Source organism: Acinonyx jubatus, chromosome B4 (assembly GCF_027475565.1).
Source record: "Acinonyx jubatus isolate Ajub_Pintada_27869175 chromosome B4, VMU_Ajub_asm_v1.0, whole genome shotgun sequence".
Lineage (NCBI taxonomy): Eukaryota > Metazoa > Chordata > Mammalia > Carnivora > Felidae > Acinonyx > Acinonyx jubatus.
The window spans coordinates 43,365,732-43,381,353 of NC_069387.1; the positions used below are offsets into that span (position 1 = coordinate 43,365,732).

The 15,622-nt window shown below is 38.0% G+C and overlaps 1 protein-coding gene across 1 annotated transcript; it reads left to right on the forward strand.

The window, feature by feature from the left end:
- Window positions 1–1,761: 1,761 nt before the first annotated feature.
- Window positions 1,762–15,326, forward strand: CLEC9A (C-type lectin domain containing 9A). Its single transcript, XM_027052760.2, has 6 exons — window positions 1,762–1,929; window positions 3,872–3,952; window positions 10,394–10,540; window positions 12,850–13,001; window positions 14,404–14,525; window positions 15,187–15,326. Exons 1-6 carry the CDS (start codon window positions 1,839–1,841, stop codon window positions 15,305–15,307), a joined length of 714 nt encoding a protein of 237 aa, XP_026908561.2. The 5' UTR covers window positions 1,762–1,838; the 3' UTR covers window positions 15,308–15,326.
- Window positions 15,327–15,622: the final 296 nt, after the last annotated feature.

Sequence of the window (15,622 nt, forward strand, 5' to 3'; positions counted from 1 at the left end):
ATTCTTTATTGGGAGAGCCCAATGTTTCCCCTAAAGAAATTTATCAGAGCGTATACTGTGTTACAGAAAACTAGATCTTTCTAAGCTTGATATTTAGTCCTGATAAAATGTGAGCGCACCTGGAAATTAATGACAACTCATTGAACTTCCTGTTCCTGTGCTCCTGACATTAGTCTTAATGCATGTTTGGTATGCTTATGGCTTCTTCCTCTTCTTCTCTTCAAGATAGAAATCACTACATTAAAAAGGCTACAGAGTTAAGTGACGTTGTTTTTCAGATCAGAATCTCAAGTCACATGAAAACCATTAGAAATATTCAGAGAATTTGCTGGATAGTCTCCCTTTACCTCTTGAGATCCTCTCGGCCCCACCCTGTGTCTTGGGAGGCAGAACTCAAATAACCAGCATTATTTGGGGAAACTTGCCCCTGGCTTCCAGTTAATTTAGCTATTGGGAGGTCCTAGCAGTGATCAAAGGTTGAAATGAGACAGTGGTCAAGGTATCCAGTCCCTGGGTCTTCCCTACCATGACATGGTTTGGCAAAGGAAAGGCTGTAAGTTCGGTATCTTAGGCCATGACCCCTATCAAACAAGTCATAGAGTTCAAACACCCTCCCCTTAACTCCTCAGGCCTAGGGGTGATAACAGTATCCCAATGCATATCTCACCACCTTTTTTGGGTCCATTAATCCTTCCCCCAACAGTGCCCTTATTCAATGCCCTTAGATTACTCTCTGAATATGCCATTTGTTTTCTTCTGTTACAGAGACCAATGATTGATGCAGGGAGACACTGAAACAAAAGGGAGTATTGCAGTTTTGCAGATTGTTGAGATTTGCAAACTATGCATTACTAAGACATGACCTTTGGCCATAAGGACAAATGGCCAATATGTGAATGGTGATTAAAGTCTCAAGATTCTTAATACCAATGCTATAGTCACAGGATGTGACAGAAATGGCCACCTATCCACTAAATAACTCATGCTTCCCATTTAGAGTAACATTGTCATAAAAATTTCCCTGGCCAGGCAAAAATCACATTTATCGGGCCCAGCCTTTTAGATCCAAACACAAGCATTACATTAGTGGATGTGGATGTGCTACATGTAGGTTATGGCTTTTTGAGCAGATGTGGATTTGCCATCTTCTCTTTCCCTTTCCAAGGGACTCCGGTGTCTCACAAGATAGAAGGAGCCTGGGTCCACCTTGGAAGAAATTGACCCACTAACCAGGGTTACTCAAGCTAAATTGTTATGTGAGCAAGAAATAACCTTTAGTGTGCTTTCTGAAACTCACTTATCACTACATTACCCTAACTACTACAGCAGGTAAATTGATTTTAGAGATGAAATCCCTCCCTAGCTTTTTTGTTTTAAGGATACACAGTGATCCACAGCTCCTTACATCCTGGTTTGTCCCAGGTGAGCGAACCCTGGCTCTTTGCTCCCTAGGTCATCCAAATGCTTCCTACACCAAATACAAGGGTGCTGTTTGGACTTCTATTCTTTTCATCTTGACAATAACCTAGTGCTGTCACCTTCAACATCTGCTGTGCTTTCCAAACCAGAGCAATAATCTATTCTACCATCGGCCATTTCAAGTTCAGGTTCTTTCTCATTTCCTTCTTTAACAAGTTCTACTTTGGCTTCAGCTTCACAAACTTCTACTTTCTAGATGAAGATGCATCGATTCTATTCCTTAAACCCAAACGTAGTTTCCCACCGGTGTGAGAAGTAGTCGATTTCAATTCGTTTCACCAGCCTGCTCCTGCCACAAGAGGAGATATTTTGCCTCGCCTTCTCCTGGAGACTGCCTTACCTGTCGAAGCATCTCAGACATGCAGGAAGAAGGGACATACAACTCACTCCAGTGGGATAATCCAACACCAAGCCCTTACCAGAAACATCTGTCTTCCACCAAATGTTCAGGTAACCAGTTCTGATTATTTAGTCCAAGACTTTGCAGTTTACATTTTGTTTCCTGGCCTACGATTAGCCCAAGGTGACTTTTCTAATGAGATTACTCACGTATGCATCTGATAATGTGCATGATACGCTAACGTTAAAAATGAAGTGATATGGGAGAGTAAGTAAAGGTGCGAAACGAAAAGAGCAATGGCTACGACAAATACGTAACCTATGACAAAAAAGTAACCCTTTTCCCTCTCTCTTGCTGGACAGACAACGAATTCCCAAATTTGGAAGATACATGAAAGAAATCATATATTTTTTTATTAGTTTGGTTCCTGCATAAAATACCCTGAAAATCACCTGACAAATACTAGGAAATAAAGAGAAAACATGGGTTGAAAACCTGGCAAAATCTTACCAGTCTGGAGGGGTCTGCTCCAGTGATCAGTGCTGGTATTATTATTTAACATTTGTATTAGCTTCTTATTATTTTGATAATAGATTAACATGGACCGAGGGGTTTAATACAAGACAAATTTGTTATCTTACAGTTCTGAAGGTCAGAAGTCCAAAATTGGTTTCATTGGGCAAGGCGTTGGCAAGGGTGCGTTCCTTTAAGGGGCTCTGGGGGAGAATACATCTCATTGTGTCTTCTAGTTTCTAGAGCGGCATTTCTTGCTTTTCTTGGCTCATGGCCTTTTCCTTCATTTTCAAAGCCAGTAGCGTTATGTTTTCAAGTGTCTTTCCGCTTCCATTGTCATATAGCACCCCGACTCCCGACCTCCCACTCATAAAGGCCCAGATTAAACAGGATAAAGTCCCCATCCCAAGATCCTTCACTTAATTTAAAGTCTCCTTTACCACAAAAGGTAATATTTACAGGTTCCAGGGAGTAGGACATGGGCATTTGGGGCAGTGGCATTATTCAGCTTACCACATAATCCAAACAAAGATAACTTTTAATTCTTTCTGGCTAGTGTTAAGAATATAGCAAATCATACATTCTGCATTTTCCCTTCCTGAATAGATGCAAAATTACCTGGAAAACAAAATGTCCCTCATCCAAAATTGTATATTTAAAAAAAAATATCTGTGGGGGTGCCTGGGTGGCTCAGTTAGTTAAGTGTCTGACTCTTCATTTCAGCTCAGGTCATGATCTCCCGGTCCATGAGTTTGAGCCCCGTGCCAGGCTCTGTGCTGATGGCCCAGACCCTGGAGCCTGCTTGGGATTCTGTGTCTCCTTCTCTCTCCGCCCCTTCGTGATTCATGCTCCGTTTCTGTCTCTCTCTCTCTCTCAAAAATAAATACACATTAAAAATAATTATTTTTTTATTAAAAAATTTTTTTCACATTTATTTATATTTGAGAGAGAGAGAGAGAGAGAGAGCACAAGCCAGGGAGGGGCAGAGAGAGAGAAGGAGACACAGAGTCTGAACAGGCTCCAGGCTCTGAGCTGTGAGCACAGAGCCCGACGTGGGGCTCGAACTCACAAATCGTGAGATCATGACCTGAGCTGAAGTCAGACGCTTAACCGACTGAGCCACCCAGGCGCCGCCCCCCCGCCCCAATTTTTTTTTAATAAAAGAAATATCTTTGAACCAATCTTGTTCAAGTGGCACTGGAGAGAGATGAGGATGTTTGCTTTCAAAAATGAAGGCTTACTACCCGGTTTGCTCTAAAAGATTGCTGGAAGAGAAAACTAGAAAACTAGGTAGTAAGATTGTGGCATCATATACCATTAAGAGAACTATGTTGTTTAACCTATTGGATTTGGCATTTTTCCAAATCTAACTTGCATTTCCAAAAGTTCAGAGTGCTTTTTTCCTGTTACCACAGTCCCCAGGGCTTCAAGGATTCTCTAGTAGGAATGCAAATTCTTTCTTTCACTCAGTCTGCTCTTAGCCCATGTCTTTCGTCTACTTTCTCTAACTCAGTATCATTGGCCCTATTCCTTGCTCAGGAACATGGTGTCTTCTGGTGGTGATTTCATGTATTTTCTGCGTGGGCTCAGTAACAACCTCTGTTTTCCTGAGCATCAAGTGTAAGTACAAAAGGGTATCTTCTAAATAATCTCTCTGTATACATACTACATATACTTTACATATAATTATACATTATAAAAATACATATGTACATATACGCTGCATGTAGCTTTATAGACAATTCTATATATCATTATAAATAAATGTCATAGTTTATAAATAGATAAACCAATCAATGAGAAACCTGTAAATGCATATAAGTGATGTAAAATAATGGCTTACTAATTTAAGTTATGGGGCATTTATGTAACTCTCTAAGCACTGGGATGCTACTGATAACTTTTAACGCTCATCTGCACGAGTTAATTGTTTAACTCAATTCTAATGCCATCGTCTCTTTGGGGAAAATAATGCAAATAATGACTTATATTATGATTCAATTTGTGATTCTTATTAGTATGCCAAAGGATGCAATTTGAAAGATTTCAGTATAATGCTCTTTCTTTTCTAAATATGCATGTATTCTAAATTTGACTTTATGCAGATTATTTTAGTAAGAGCTTTTCACTTTATATGAGGCAAAGTACAAGATAGTAAGCTTAATGCAATCTGAACACTTTATTTGGGCCATAATTAATCACATTTCTTTAGTCCAAATTTTAAGACATGTTTTCGTATCTGGCTAGTGAAATTTTTATAAAATATAATAATTACAGAGCTGCAGATTACAAAAAACAAACAAAAAAAAAACAACCAACAACTTGGATTATCACTCATGCTAGCACTAGGAAGTATATATAGAAAGACAGAGATAAAGTTTATTGTCCAGATAATTCCTCCTTTTCATATGCTCTGGAAAAACATTTCTCTATCTAGCAGACATTAGCTGGTGAGAATTATGAGTTCTAGAATGAAGAAGAGACGGGTTCAGATTTGCTTCCACAAAGTACAAGAAACTTGATCTTGTTCATGTTAGCCATGAATTTATTTTCCTGATTGTTCTTAGAAAATTGTTTTAAGAATTACTAGCAATTCAATAAGTAATTGTTGCCTTGCCTATCACCTCAAAAGAAATTTCACAACAAATGTTAGCACTGCGAAAGCCTTCCTTATCTCACCGTCTACTCTCTCTGGGTATTACATAAAAATGTTATTTAAATCAAGCGCAAGTCTATTTTTTTTTAGGAAACTCACACTTAAATGTATATTTCTCAAACAGACACACTGGAAATAGATTGAGGAGTTGAAAGAGAACTAACAGATAAGTAAATTAACCTCGAATAATTCAGTTTCTTCTGTAAAACCTGGGCACTTTGAATGGAAGATTGTCTAGCTCCATTCTGACGACAGTACAAGAATTCATGCACAGAGTGACACTGGAAGGATACAAAAGTAACTAAAAACAGGGTCAGGAACGTAAGATAGACGGTGACAACATCAGTGATTGCTGTTTGTTGTTTTTTTAATGCCGTAATCCCATGGATGTAGTCTGTATGAAACAATTTTTTTTAACTCCCAAAACAAAAAATATGGGAAGAAAATACTTCCATGAGGATAAAGGAAAGCTAGCTAGAAAATAAAATATTTAAAACTTTCAGTAATTTTTGGAAAATGCTTACAAATACAAGCTTTGGCTTTTTTTTTGCATTAATAGCTACAAATACCTACTTTTAAAACTTATAAATAGCACTATACAAATGTAAAATATCTTTACTAGTGGCTTTTCTTCATGTATAGTGGCTTTTAGTTTTTTGCTACCAATATGGCCATTGGCCAAGATCATCTTTTACACTCTCAAAACATTCTTAGGGCTTTTATTAAGTAAAAGCCAGTTACAGAAACAAGAGTTGTGCTAAACAAGAAGTGGTTTGTTGACTTCAGACTTTCTTAACTTATCGCTGTCCTTCTAGTTATAGATTATTTTATAGCCAGTATATTTTGAGTTGTAAAAATCATGTTTAATGTCTAACAATTATCTCACCTTAATCATGTTCCACTTAATAAAGAATGTTAAATATTCTCTCCGTGAAAATTTTCACTGTAAGAAAAAGGCCAATATTAATGTTTAAATTATTATATAATATATAATTTAATATACATATTAGAAACAGGGACATGTTTCTGACAAAGAGTAATGAATGAAATCTATACCCTGTTTAAAAATTTTTTTTTTCAACGTTTATTTATTTTTGGGACAGAGAGAGACAGAGCATGAACGGGGGAGGCGCAGAGAGAGAGGGAGACACAGAATCGGAAGCAGGCTGCAGGCTCTGAGCCATCAGCCCAGAGCCTGACGCGGGGCTCGAACTCACGGACCGCGAGATCGTGACCTGGCTGAAGTCGGACGCTTAACCGACTGCGCCACCCAGGCGCCCTTATATCCTGTTTAAATATGAAAGTAATGCATGGGTTAATTACAAATTTTTCTTGTATACCATTAAAAATGCATCCATATTTATCTGACAGTAAAATGACTCATAAAATTAATCATGTACGTTGATATAAAAGGATACACTGCAGTAATTTAAAGAGGTCTTCTAGAACTGTTGCTGTTAATATGGAGATATGGTTACACAATAGTTCCCATGAAATAAGCAGACTTAAAAGTCACTTATGGAAAAATACAGTTTTATAAAAATTATATGTAACATAGATGGGGTTTTACATGCATATGTGGAAAAAAGTTTTAGTAGATATAAACTAAATGCTAACAACCATTTGAATGGTGGGTTTAAATGTAAGGAAAAGCAGTTTCTTGCTTTCTTCCTACTATTTTGTATTTTCTATTTTTTTCTACCAAATGATTTATGCTAATTTCTATTTTGAAAGCTCTGTAGTGCAAAATATTTTCTAAAACATCAAATTTTTTCATTTGTTTTTACTCTTCTTTTTCATTTTCTTAATTCATCCATTAAGTATATCATACAACATCGTATAATTATAAGATACTTTTATTTGGGGGGCTTTAAAAACATTTGTCTTATATTCCCCCAAATAAATATATTGTTTAATCTTTATTCCTCACTTGTTGCAAATTGATTACAAGCCCAACACTGTATTTGCTTCCCATTTGGGGGGGAACAAAAGAGAAGTCTCATTTCCCTTTCTCCAGTTTTATTACAGTTTTATACAGTACAACCTTTTCAGATGGTAATAAACACAGCAGCAATAACCTAAAGAATATGGTTAATCTAGAAAGAGTTCATCGAAATTTAAACTAGAATAATACTTCAAATTCCTAAAAAAATATTATTTTTCAATCTCTAAACATGCCAAATTATAGATAGAATAAAATAAATAACATCACTGTCCTACTCCCCACTCTGGTTATATCTAGCCTTTTGCTAAGAAGGAACATAATCCAAGCCACTAGCAGCCTAGGTTACTTGAACCACCAATGGACAAGGTATAAACCTTCCATTGCATATCTCCCTAGCTCTTGAGCAAAATATAGAAAAGAGGGTAAGAGTCTTAGACCATATTGAGAAAGATTAGCATATGTGTAATAATAGACCCCAAAGTAGAAGAGATAGTTCGATAAAAGTGGTATTATTTTAAGACCTATTGGATGAATGTTTTCGCAAACTGATCAAAAACATTAAGCCGCGGGTTTCAAGACATTCTATAAAAACCAAATGGCACAAAGAAAAGCAATATCCATGTGAAGAAAACTATTTAATAGACTAGGAATAGATGGGTACTTTATAATATGATTTTTAAAAAGAATCGACCTAAAAAGCGAGTCAGACTTAGAAGGAAAGAACGGCAACAAAAAATAATATAAAAGTAATGTGAAAATGGGAGAAAGGCAGGCCCTGCCGAATATTGAAATAAAATTATAAATCTAAAATAATGAAGGCTGTGTGGTTCATTCCGCCGAGAAGCAGGCGGATCGAATGTAACTAAAATAATAGAAATATATTATTCCTATTATTCTATCCCTTCAGCTACAGATGGCAAGTAAAAGAGGATGGGGAGGACAGGCACGTGGGAGGCTCAATCGGTTAAGCATCTGACTTCGGCCAAGATCATTATTTCATGGTTTATGAGTTCGGGGACCCACAAGGAACTCCGTACTGATGGTGCAGAGCCTGCTTGGGATCCTCTCTTTCTCTCTCTCTCTCTCTTAGTCCCTCCCCCACTTATGCATGCGGCACTCTCTCTCTCTCAAAATAAATAAACTTAAAAAAAAAACCAAGACAATGGGGAGGGGTTTCATTCAGTAAAGGATATGAGACCACACACAATGTAGCCATCTGGGGGAGAAACGCTGAAGTCATACCTTATAAATTCCAACGAAATAAATTCCAGCTACCAAATATGGAAAAATGAACTATACTTATAAAAGTATAATCTGAAGTGCAATTTTTTTACTGAAAATGACTCAAGAAACAAAACACATGAACATAGGGGAATAGAAGGGGAAAATACGATAAAAACAGAGAGGGAGGCAAACCACAAGAGACCCTCAAATACAGGGGACAAATGAGAATTGCTGAGGGGGTGTTGGGTGGGGGGATGGGCTAAATGGGCGCTGGGCATTAAGGAGGGCACTTGTTGGGATAGGCACTGACTACCAAAGGTAGATGATGAATCGCCAGATTCAACTCCGGACGCCGTTGTTACCGTATATGTTAACTACCTTGGATTTAAACAAAATCAAAAATTTTAAAAAGCCTCTGACGTACGTGGGGCAAACTACCACACGCAAAGTCAGACACACTGGGACAGTGTAACTGCAGCTCGTATCAGGGAAAAGCTCAGTTTACCAAAGTACAAATGCACTAACAGAACCCGTTACACGAGATTGATTTGCCGAAGAAGAGTCACACGACCCAAAATGCCAGAGCTGACAAATGTACAGTGTACCATAAGAAAAGGGTACAATTTAACGACCACATTAAAGTAAGGATATGTATTACAATGAAGGATCTGGACAGGCCAGGTACGAACAGGTGTCTCGTCCTCCCTCTGTGACTATCCTTCCGGAACACAGTTCTTCTGTTCAGTCAGGAACCACCAATGTATACACAGAATATTTTGGTACCAGGGCACCCCAAATAGAGACTTGCTTGGGAATTTTTATATTTTGCTGACTGCATAGGCATACTTCTGTAAGGTAACCGGCTTCAACAGCAGACCCTGCTCAGGACCTCCTCGTAACCAGGGGCAAATCATCGGTCATATGGCATCAGTAAAGAATGCCGACAAGCTAGTATAATCTGGCCCCAACATCCTCAGACTGATGATTGCAAAGCGACACTATTAATCAGTATGTCTCATACCTCGTCCAGAGGTCGGTACCAGGCAGAAACTTTACAGACACTGTCAGGCTGATCCCAGGCCTGTTTGAATGAATTCTCAGCACAATAAGCACCTCATATAAAACAGTCAAGGAAAGAGTAGAAACTCAATGAGAAAAATTATAATTATGTATGTAATTATTATATATTATATATAATTATACACTTCATAGAAAAGGAAATACAAATGACATTTATATGTACGAGAAAATGTTTCGACACCAGTGTAAAAAGGGAAATGCAAAGTCAAATGATATTGAGATACCATGTGCAACAGCATATATGGAGGGTAATTTGGAAATATGTAATACAACTTAAATGTACATAAACTTTGACCAAGCAACTTATCTTAAAAATATGCTTGCATAGGTGTGAAATTATGTATGACTAAGGTTCTTTATTACAGTATTTATTTCTGGAATGCCAAAAGATTACAGTCTAAAAGTCAATAGAAAATGTCTAACATAAATCATGATATATCCAGACAATGGAATTCGATACAGTTATAATGAAAGGATGAGAAAGCTATTTACATACTGATATGGAATTAGGTCCAAAATGTACTTTATAATTACCTTTTTTTAAAGTTTACTTATTTATTTTGAGACAGAGACAGCATGATTGAAGGAGTGGCAGAGAGAGAGAGAGAGAGAGAGAGAGAGAGAGAGAGAGAGAGAATCCCAAGCAGGCTTTTTACTGCCAACACAGAGCCCGATGCGAGGCTCAGTCTCATGAACCAGGAGATCATGACCTGAGCTGAAACCAATAGTCAGACACTCAACTGACTGAGCCACCCAGGTGCCCCCCAAATATATTTTAAGTGGTAAAATAAAAGGTGAAAAACCATATAAACAGATTGCTACCGTCCATACAAAGGGAAGAGAGGGCATTTTATATGCATTTGCTTGTAAAATTCAAGCAAATATATATGGAAGAGAAAAAAGAAATTGGTAAAGCTGACTGCTCTTGGGGAGTGAAGTCAGGTGCATGAGGAGACTGGGTGATAAAGTGGCTTTTTGCTCTGTCTCCTTTGAAGTTTTTGATTCTTGAACAGTGTAAATTGTAAACAAAAACTTAATGCGAATTAAAGTCCCAAAGATCATCAGTAATTTGCAGCTGTACTTAGTCTGTATGGAAAAACTACTTCGCAATAATTTGTTAGTATTTTTTATTAAGAATGATTGTTATTGTTTGAAGTGTTCCAGGTGTCCACTATTGCAATGAAGCAGCAAGAAAAACTCATCCATCAGGAGAGAACAATGTGGAATTTCACACGATGGCAGAAAAACCATAACCTTCAGATGAAATACTGTCAAACCTTGATGCAAAACTCCTTCGTTTCAGGTAATTGATATCAAATCAGTTTCCACTGTGCAGATACAAGTGCAGGCACCAATCCCTTAAAAGAAACAGTGACATACATTTTACTCTCTGCAGAACTACAGTCAGAGCTTTAAATTAGGAGGGACGTAATTTTGATCCACACTTCAGTTCAATCTTATTTATATATTTCCATAGAACGTGGAAAATACTGAGGTCCCACGAAATGCAGATTTAAAAAGCATATAGTCAAATTTCAAAGGGAAATGTGTAGGATTAGATCAGATTTTTTTTTTAAGCAGCATTTGATGTTTTACCCAATCACTCCAATTTGTAAGTGCATCTTTTTTTTTTAATTTTTTTTTTTAACGTTTATTTATTTTGAGACAGAGAGAGACAGAGCATGAACGGGGGAGGGGCAGAGAGAGAGGGAGACACAGAATCGGAAGCAGGCTCCAGGCTCTGAGCCATTAGCCCAGAGCCCGACGCGGGGCTCGAACTCACAGTCCGTGAGATCATGACCTGAGCTGAAGTCGGACGCTTAACCGACTGAGCCACCCAGGAGCCCCTGTAAGTGCATCTTTAATTATAGTTCTAAATTCTTCAATATATTTGGTTGAGACATTGCTTTAGATTCAAATTTAGATATCCCTTTGGGCAGAAAAATCATGTTAGAAATCAGAGTCTTTACCACAAAAATTATAACAATGCAGGGTTCAGCTCTTTTTAAATATTCTATGAAGTTATTTCAGTTTTATCTTTTACATCTCTTACAAGCATTTCTTTTCAAGTAGGCTCCACACCTAACATGAGGCTTGAACTCACAACCCTGAAATCAAGAGTCACACTCTACCGACTGAGCCAGCCAAGCTGCTCCCCTCTTACAAGCATTTAAACCTAAAACAGCCTATTTCTATTTGTTTTGTAGTTTGTCAAATATTCTATGGTTACCTAATTGGCATTAATTATCCTTGGAGTGAATACCGTTTAAAGAATCACCAATGAGAGAGATCAAAAACCTACTATAGCTCCTTCTGACTAAAATGTAGTCAAATAAATGTTTACAGACTCACTGTGTGCCCCACAGTGTTTTTAAATACATCAAGCTTTTGCAAGCATGAGTTGGGCCCACATCTGAGCCACCAACCTTGAGACAATGACAATATCCATTTTGGAGACCTACAAATCTAACATGTCCTCCAACCTTTCAACTGCCATTGTCAATGCCACTCAGGCTATAACTTTAACAATAGACAAGACACTGATCAGCACAGATTCTAAATGAAGGATAATGAAAAGCTTTAAATAACTCAACATTGGATCCATGGAAACTGATAATGAACTATTTGTGACTCTCAGTAGAAGTCCTCTGTCTAGAAACTAGAGTTCTGGAAATGCCAGTGTCTTTCCCTCTATAAAACTGTGCAAGAAACGGTCAAATTCCTGCTTTTCGGTTCCCCTTTTATACTCTTGAGCACACTTTTTTTGTGAATACATTCGTTAAGACAGGGTTCATAAAGCCGATTAAACAATATGGCTTACTTGTTAGTTATATCCAAGTTCTGAAATAAGCTTATTGGTCACTTATGCTTTTCTTCAATTTTCCTCACTCACGTTTTTCTAAAATCATTCCTCAAAGTAGAATGAACTGTTTGTTCTCTCCCTTACATACGAAACACGTTCATGTTTAACTCTCAGAATTTAAACATCAACTTGAAACTTATTACTCAGCTTGCCTAATGGTCCAGTATATTTCCAATTAGATTGGACCAGTGAGGTTAACAGACATGAAACAATAAGCAAACAAATGAAGGCATAAATGATGTCAACCTAAAGAAGGGAAATATTTATAAAAATAGATCAGCTCACTTATTATAGAAGAGGAACAATTTGGGGAAAGACATCCAAAACTAATTTTAAGTTTAAAAAAAAAAGTTTACTTATCTATTTTGAGAGGGAAGGAGAGATAGAGAGAGAGAGAGAGAGAGAGAGAGAGAGAACCCCAAGCAGGCTCAGCACTGTCAGCTTGAAGCTTGATGTGGGGCTCAAACCCACAAACGTGAGATCACGACCTGAGCCGAAACCAAGAGTTGGTCGCTTAACCAGCTGAGCCAGCCAGGCCCCCCAAAGTTAATTTTATCTTAAACTAGTTCTTACAGAACTATTGCAGTTGGAAATAATTATATAAATCTCACTACGGTAAGTACTGCCTCATACGAACCACTTGGTTAAAAGTGCTCAGTTTCATTGGGGGTGAGACAAGGGGTTCCTTTGGGGAGATGTGCTACTGATATTTTTCTGATAAATTTAACCAAGTATGTTTATATTCAAAGCCCATAACTGCAGCCCTTGTCCAAACAACTGGATTCAGAATGGTGGAAGTTGCTACCATGTCTTTGAAAACTGGAAAATCTGGCACACCAGTAAAGAGGACTGTTTGAAGGAGGGCTCTAATCTTCTACAAATAGACAGCAAAGAGGAAATGGTAAACACTATCTCGTGGTTTCCTATCATTCTGAAAATACCCTGATACGTTAAAAGAAAGGACTGAGTCTAATAAGACAGGACTCCTTAATATTCTACAAGAGTAGTATATTTGTTGTACGTAACAAAGGTTTCAAAGAGACGAAGTGGGAATTGCCAAAGTTTGTTTTCCCTTTAATTAGACAAACAAGGGGCGCCTGGGTGGCACAGTCGTTAAGCGTCCGACTTCAGCCAGGTCACCATCTCGCGGTCCCTGAGTTTGAGCCCCGCGTCAGGCTCTGGGCTGATGGCTCAGAGCCTGGAGCCTGTTTCCGATTCTGTGTCTCCCTCTCTCTGCCCCTCCCCCGTTCATGCTCTGTCTCTCTCTGTCCCAAAAATAAACGTTGAAAAAAAAAATTTAATTAGACAAACAAAACAAAAGCAGGAAGCTATCCAGAAATCAACGAGAATATGTTAGCTGTATGTCCTTTGTTAATCAAAAAGGCAAGGCGGTAAAGGAAATACTATTTCATGACTTGTTGATCCACTCCAAGATGTACGTATATTACAATTGTGTATGGTTCAGAGTCATCATTTTCAATGCTGTAGGGAAGTATAACAACCAATCACAACTCTGTAATTACCAAGGAAAAGCGGAAGTATAAAAAGGGAAGTGACGTCATGAAATGGAGAGGTCTATGAAAATAAGCATTTGCTAAATGAAACGTTTAGTCTGGTTTACTACCATCTTAACAAGCAGTGTTTCCCTGAAGTCATTTTACATATTTATGGAAATATGTATGAAGTAGAATACAGAGTTAACACATTTCTGACCTTATTAACAATGTATGCTTGCTATACTCAATAATTAGCTAACGTTCAATTTTCCAAGAATAATGAGAGAACAATTTAACAATATGTTAAGGACACGCAGGAAACCGAGACAACTTGAACTCACTACAATTATAGGCTTCCACTATTTTTTCTGTGCAAATTTGGTAACAAAAGCTAGTCATGTTTTTTTATAACAGAACACCCCTACAGTTAAGTTGCCTCTGGAATCTTCTAAATTATTTCTCGTATTGAAGTATACTGGGAAAGAATGATCTATGCGGTCTATGATGTCAAGGATATTTCTACTCTTCCTGATTAGTATCACACCTTGTTTTGACATGTATTAACTGTCAAACTCGGAAACTGTTAAGATTATTTTATTGCCAGATGCTTATTTTCCTTATAGTCCTTAAGACCCCATCTATCGTACGACAGTAAAAACAAATCTACGAAATGTATCCCTTCTTTTAAAACCATCTCTGTCTTATTCTTTCTCAATTTCCATCGAGGCAAAATGTCACACTTTATATTTCATCATAGTTTGTTGCTGTTTTCCCCCTAGTTCACTGTTGAGGTCTTGTTGCTTCTAGGACTTTATCACTGGCAGCCTGAGGAAGATCAAAAGTGGCTATGATTACTGGGTGGGACTGTCTCAGGATGGTCTCAGCAGATCGTGGCTTTGGCAAGATGGCTCCGCTCCTCCCCCTGACCTGTAAGTGTCTGAGGGAATTGTTACAAGAAAAATTAGAAACCTGAGGGAATTCAGACGTTCCTTTTATTTTATACCTCAGAGTTTTTCCAGAAGACAGAACCAGCAATGATAGCTTCACAGGCTTTTTATTGGAACCAAAGCTGAGGTCATTGAAGGGTAGCTTCGTGGCTTCCAAGTTTTCGTCCTTCTCAGTCCTGCTGCCATCACCCGTAGCACATTCACATCAAAATTGGAGACACTGCATGAACAACATTTATCAGTATCATGACATTTCCTGTGGACCGTTTAATGGCTAGAGTACTAAGGGAAAGACATTATGGTGATTATTAAGCGATTTCCATATTAAGGTTTTTAGATAGAACTAGGGAGATTGGTGAACAGGATTAGGTGCCTTAGTATTTTGAGAGTTAAGAGTCGGGAGAGAAATCCTAAGTTAGAGCCAACTTTTGTGTCTCTATTTCTTTTAATGTGAGGCTTTTTGCTATTATAGTAGCATATTTTTATTGAGGGAAAACAGCTCTGTTACTGAAGAAAGAGGGTGCCATAGGAGGATACTATATTAAAACAAAACAAAGAGCTACCCACCTCTCGTTAGGTACCCACAAGACCATCACAGTCAGCCCCATGCCTAAAGTCAGATTCACTGACTTTGCCTCCCCAGGTCACCAGTAAAGACACTCCAATCAACTAACCAGCTTTGCGGATATCTCAAGGACAAGTCCCTGTCTTCCGCTAACTGCAGCATTTGGAAATATTTTATCTGTGAGAAGTATGCATTATGATCCTCTACCTGAACAAAATTGCACTTGAAGAGATCTATTGCAAGAGTGTGCTGATCAGGCCATTGGAAAACCTGCCACAAAATTCCAAGGGGCAAGTGAAGAATGCCTATGTGTGGGCTATGAAACTACCTACCTGGGACTCAAAACCTATCTCTGCATTTACACTTGGCAATTTCCTTCAATGCTTTCCAGACCTTCATTTGACATTGTGTAAATTGCCAAGAATAAAAGTGACTTCGAGCTACTGAGGATAAAATCCCGAAACGCTGAGAACAAACTGAAGAAAAAACATGTTCTTGTGCTTTTGTTTCCCCC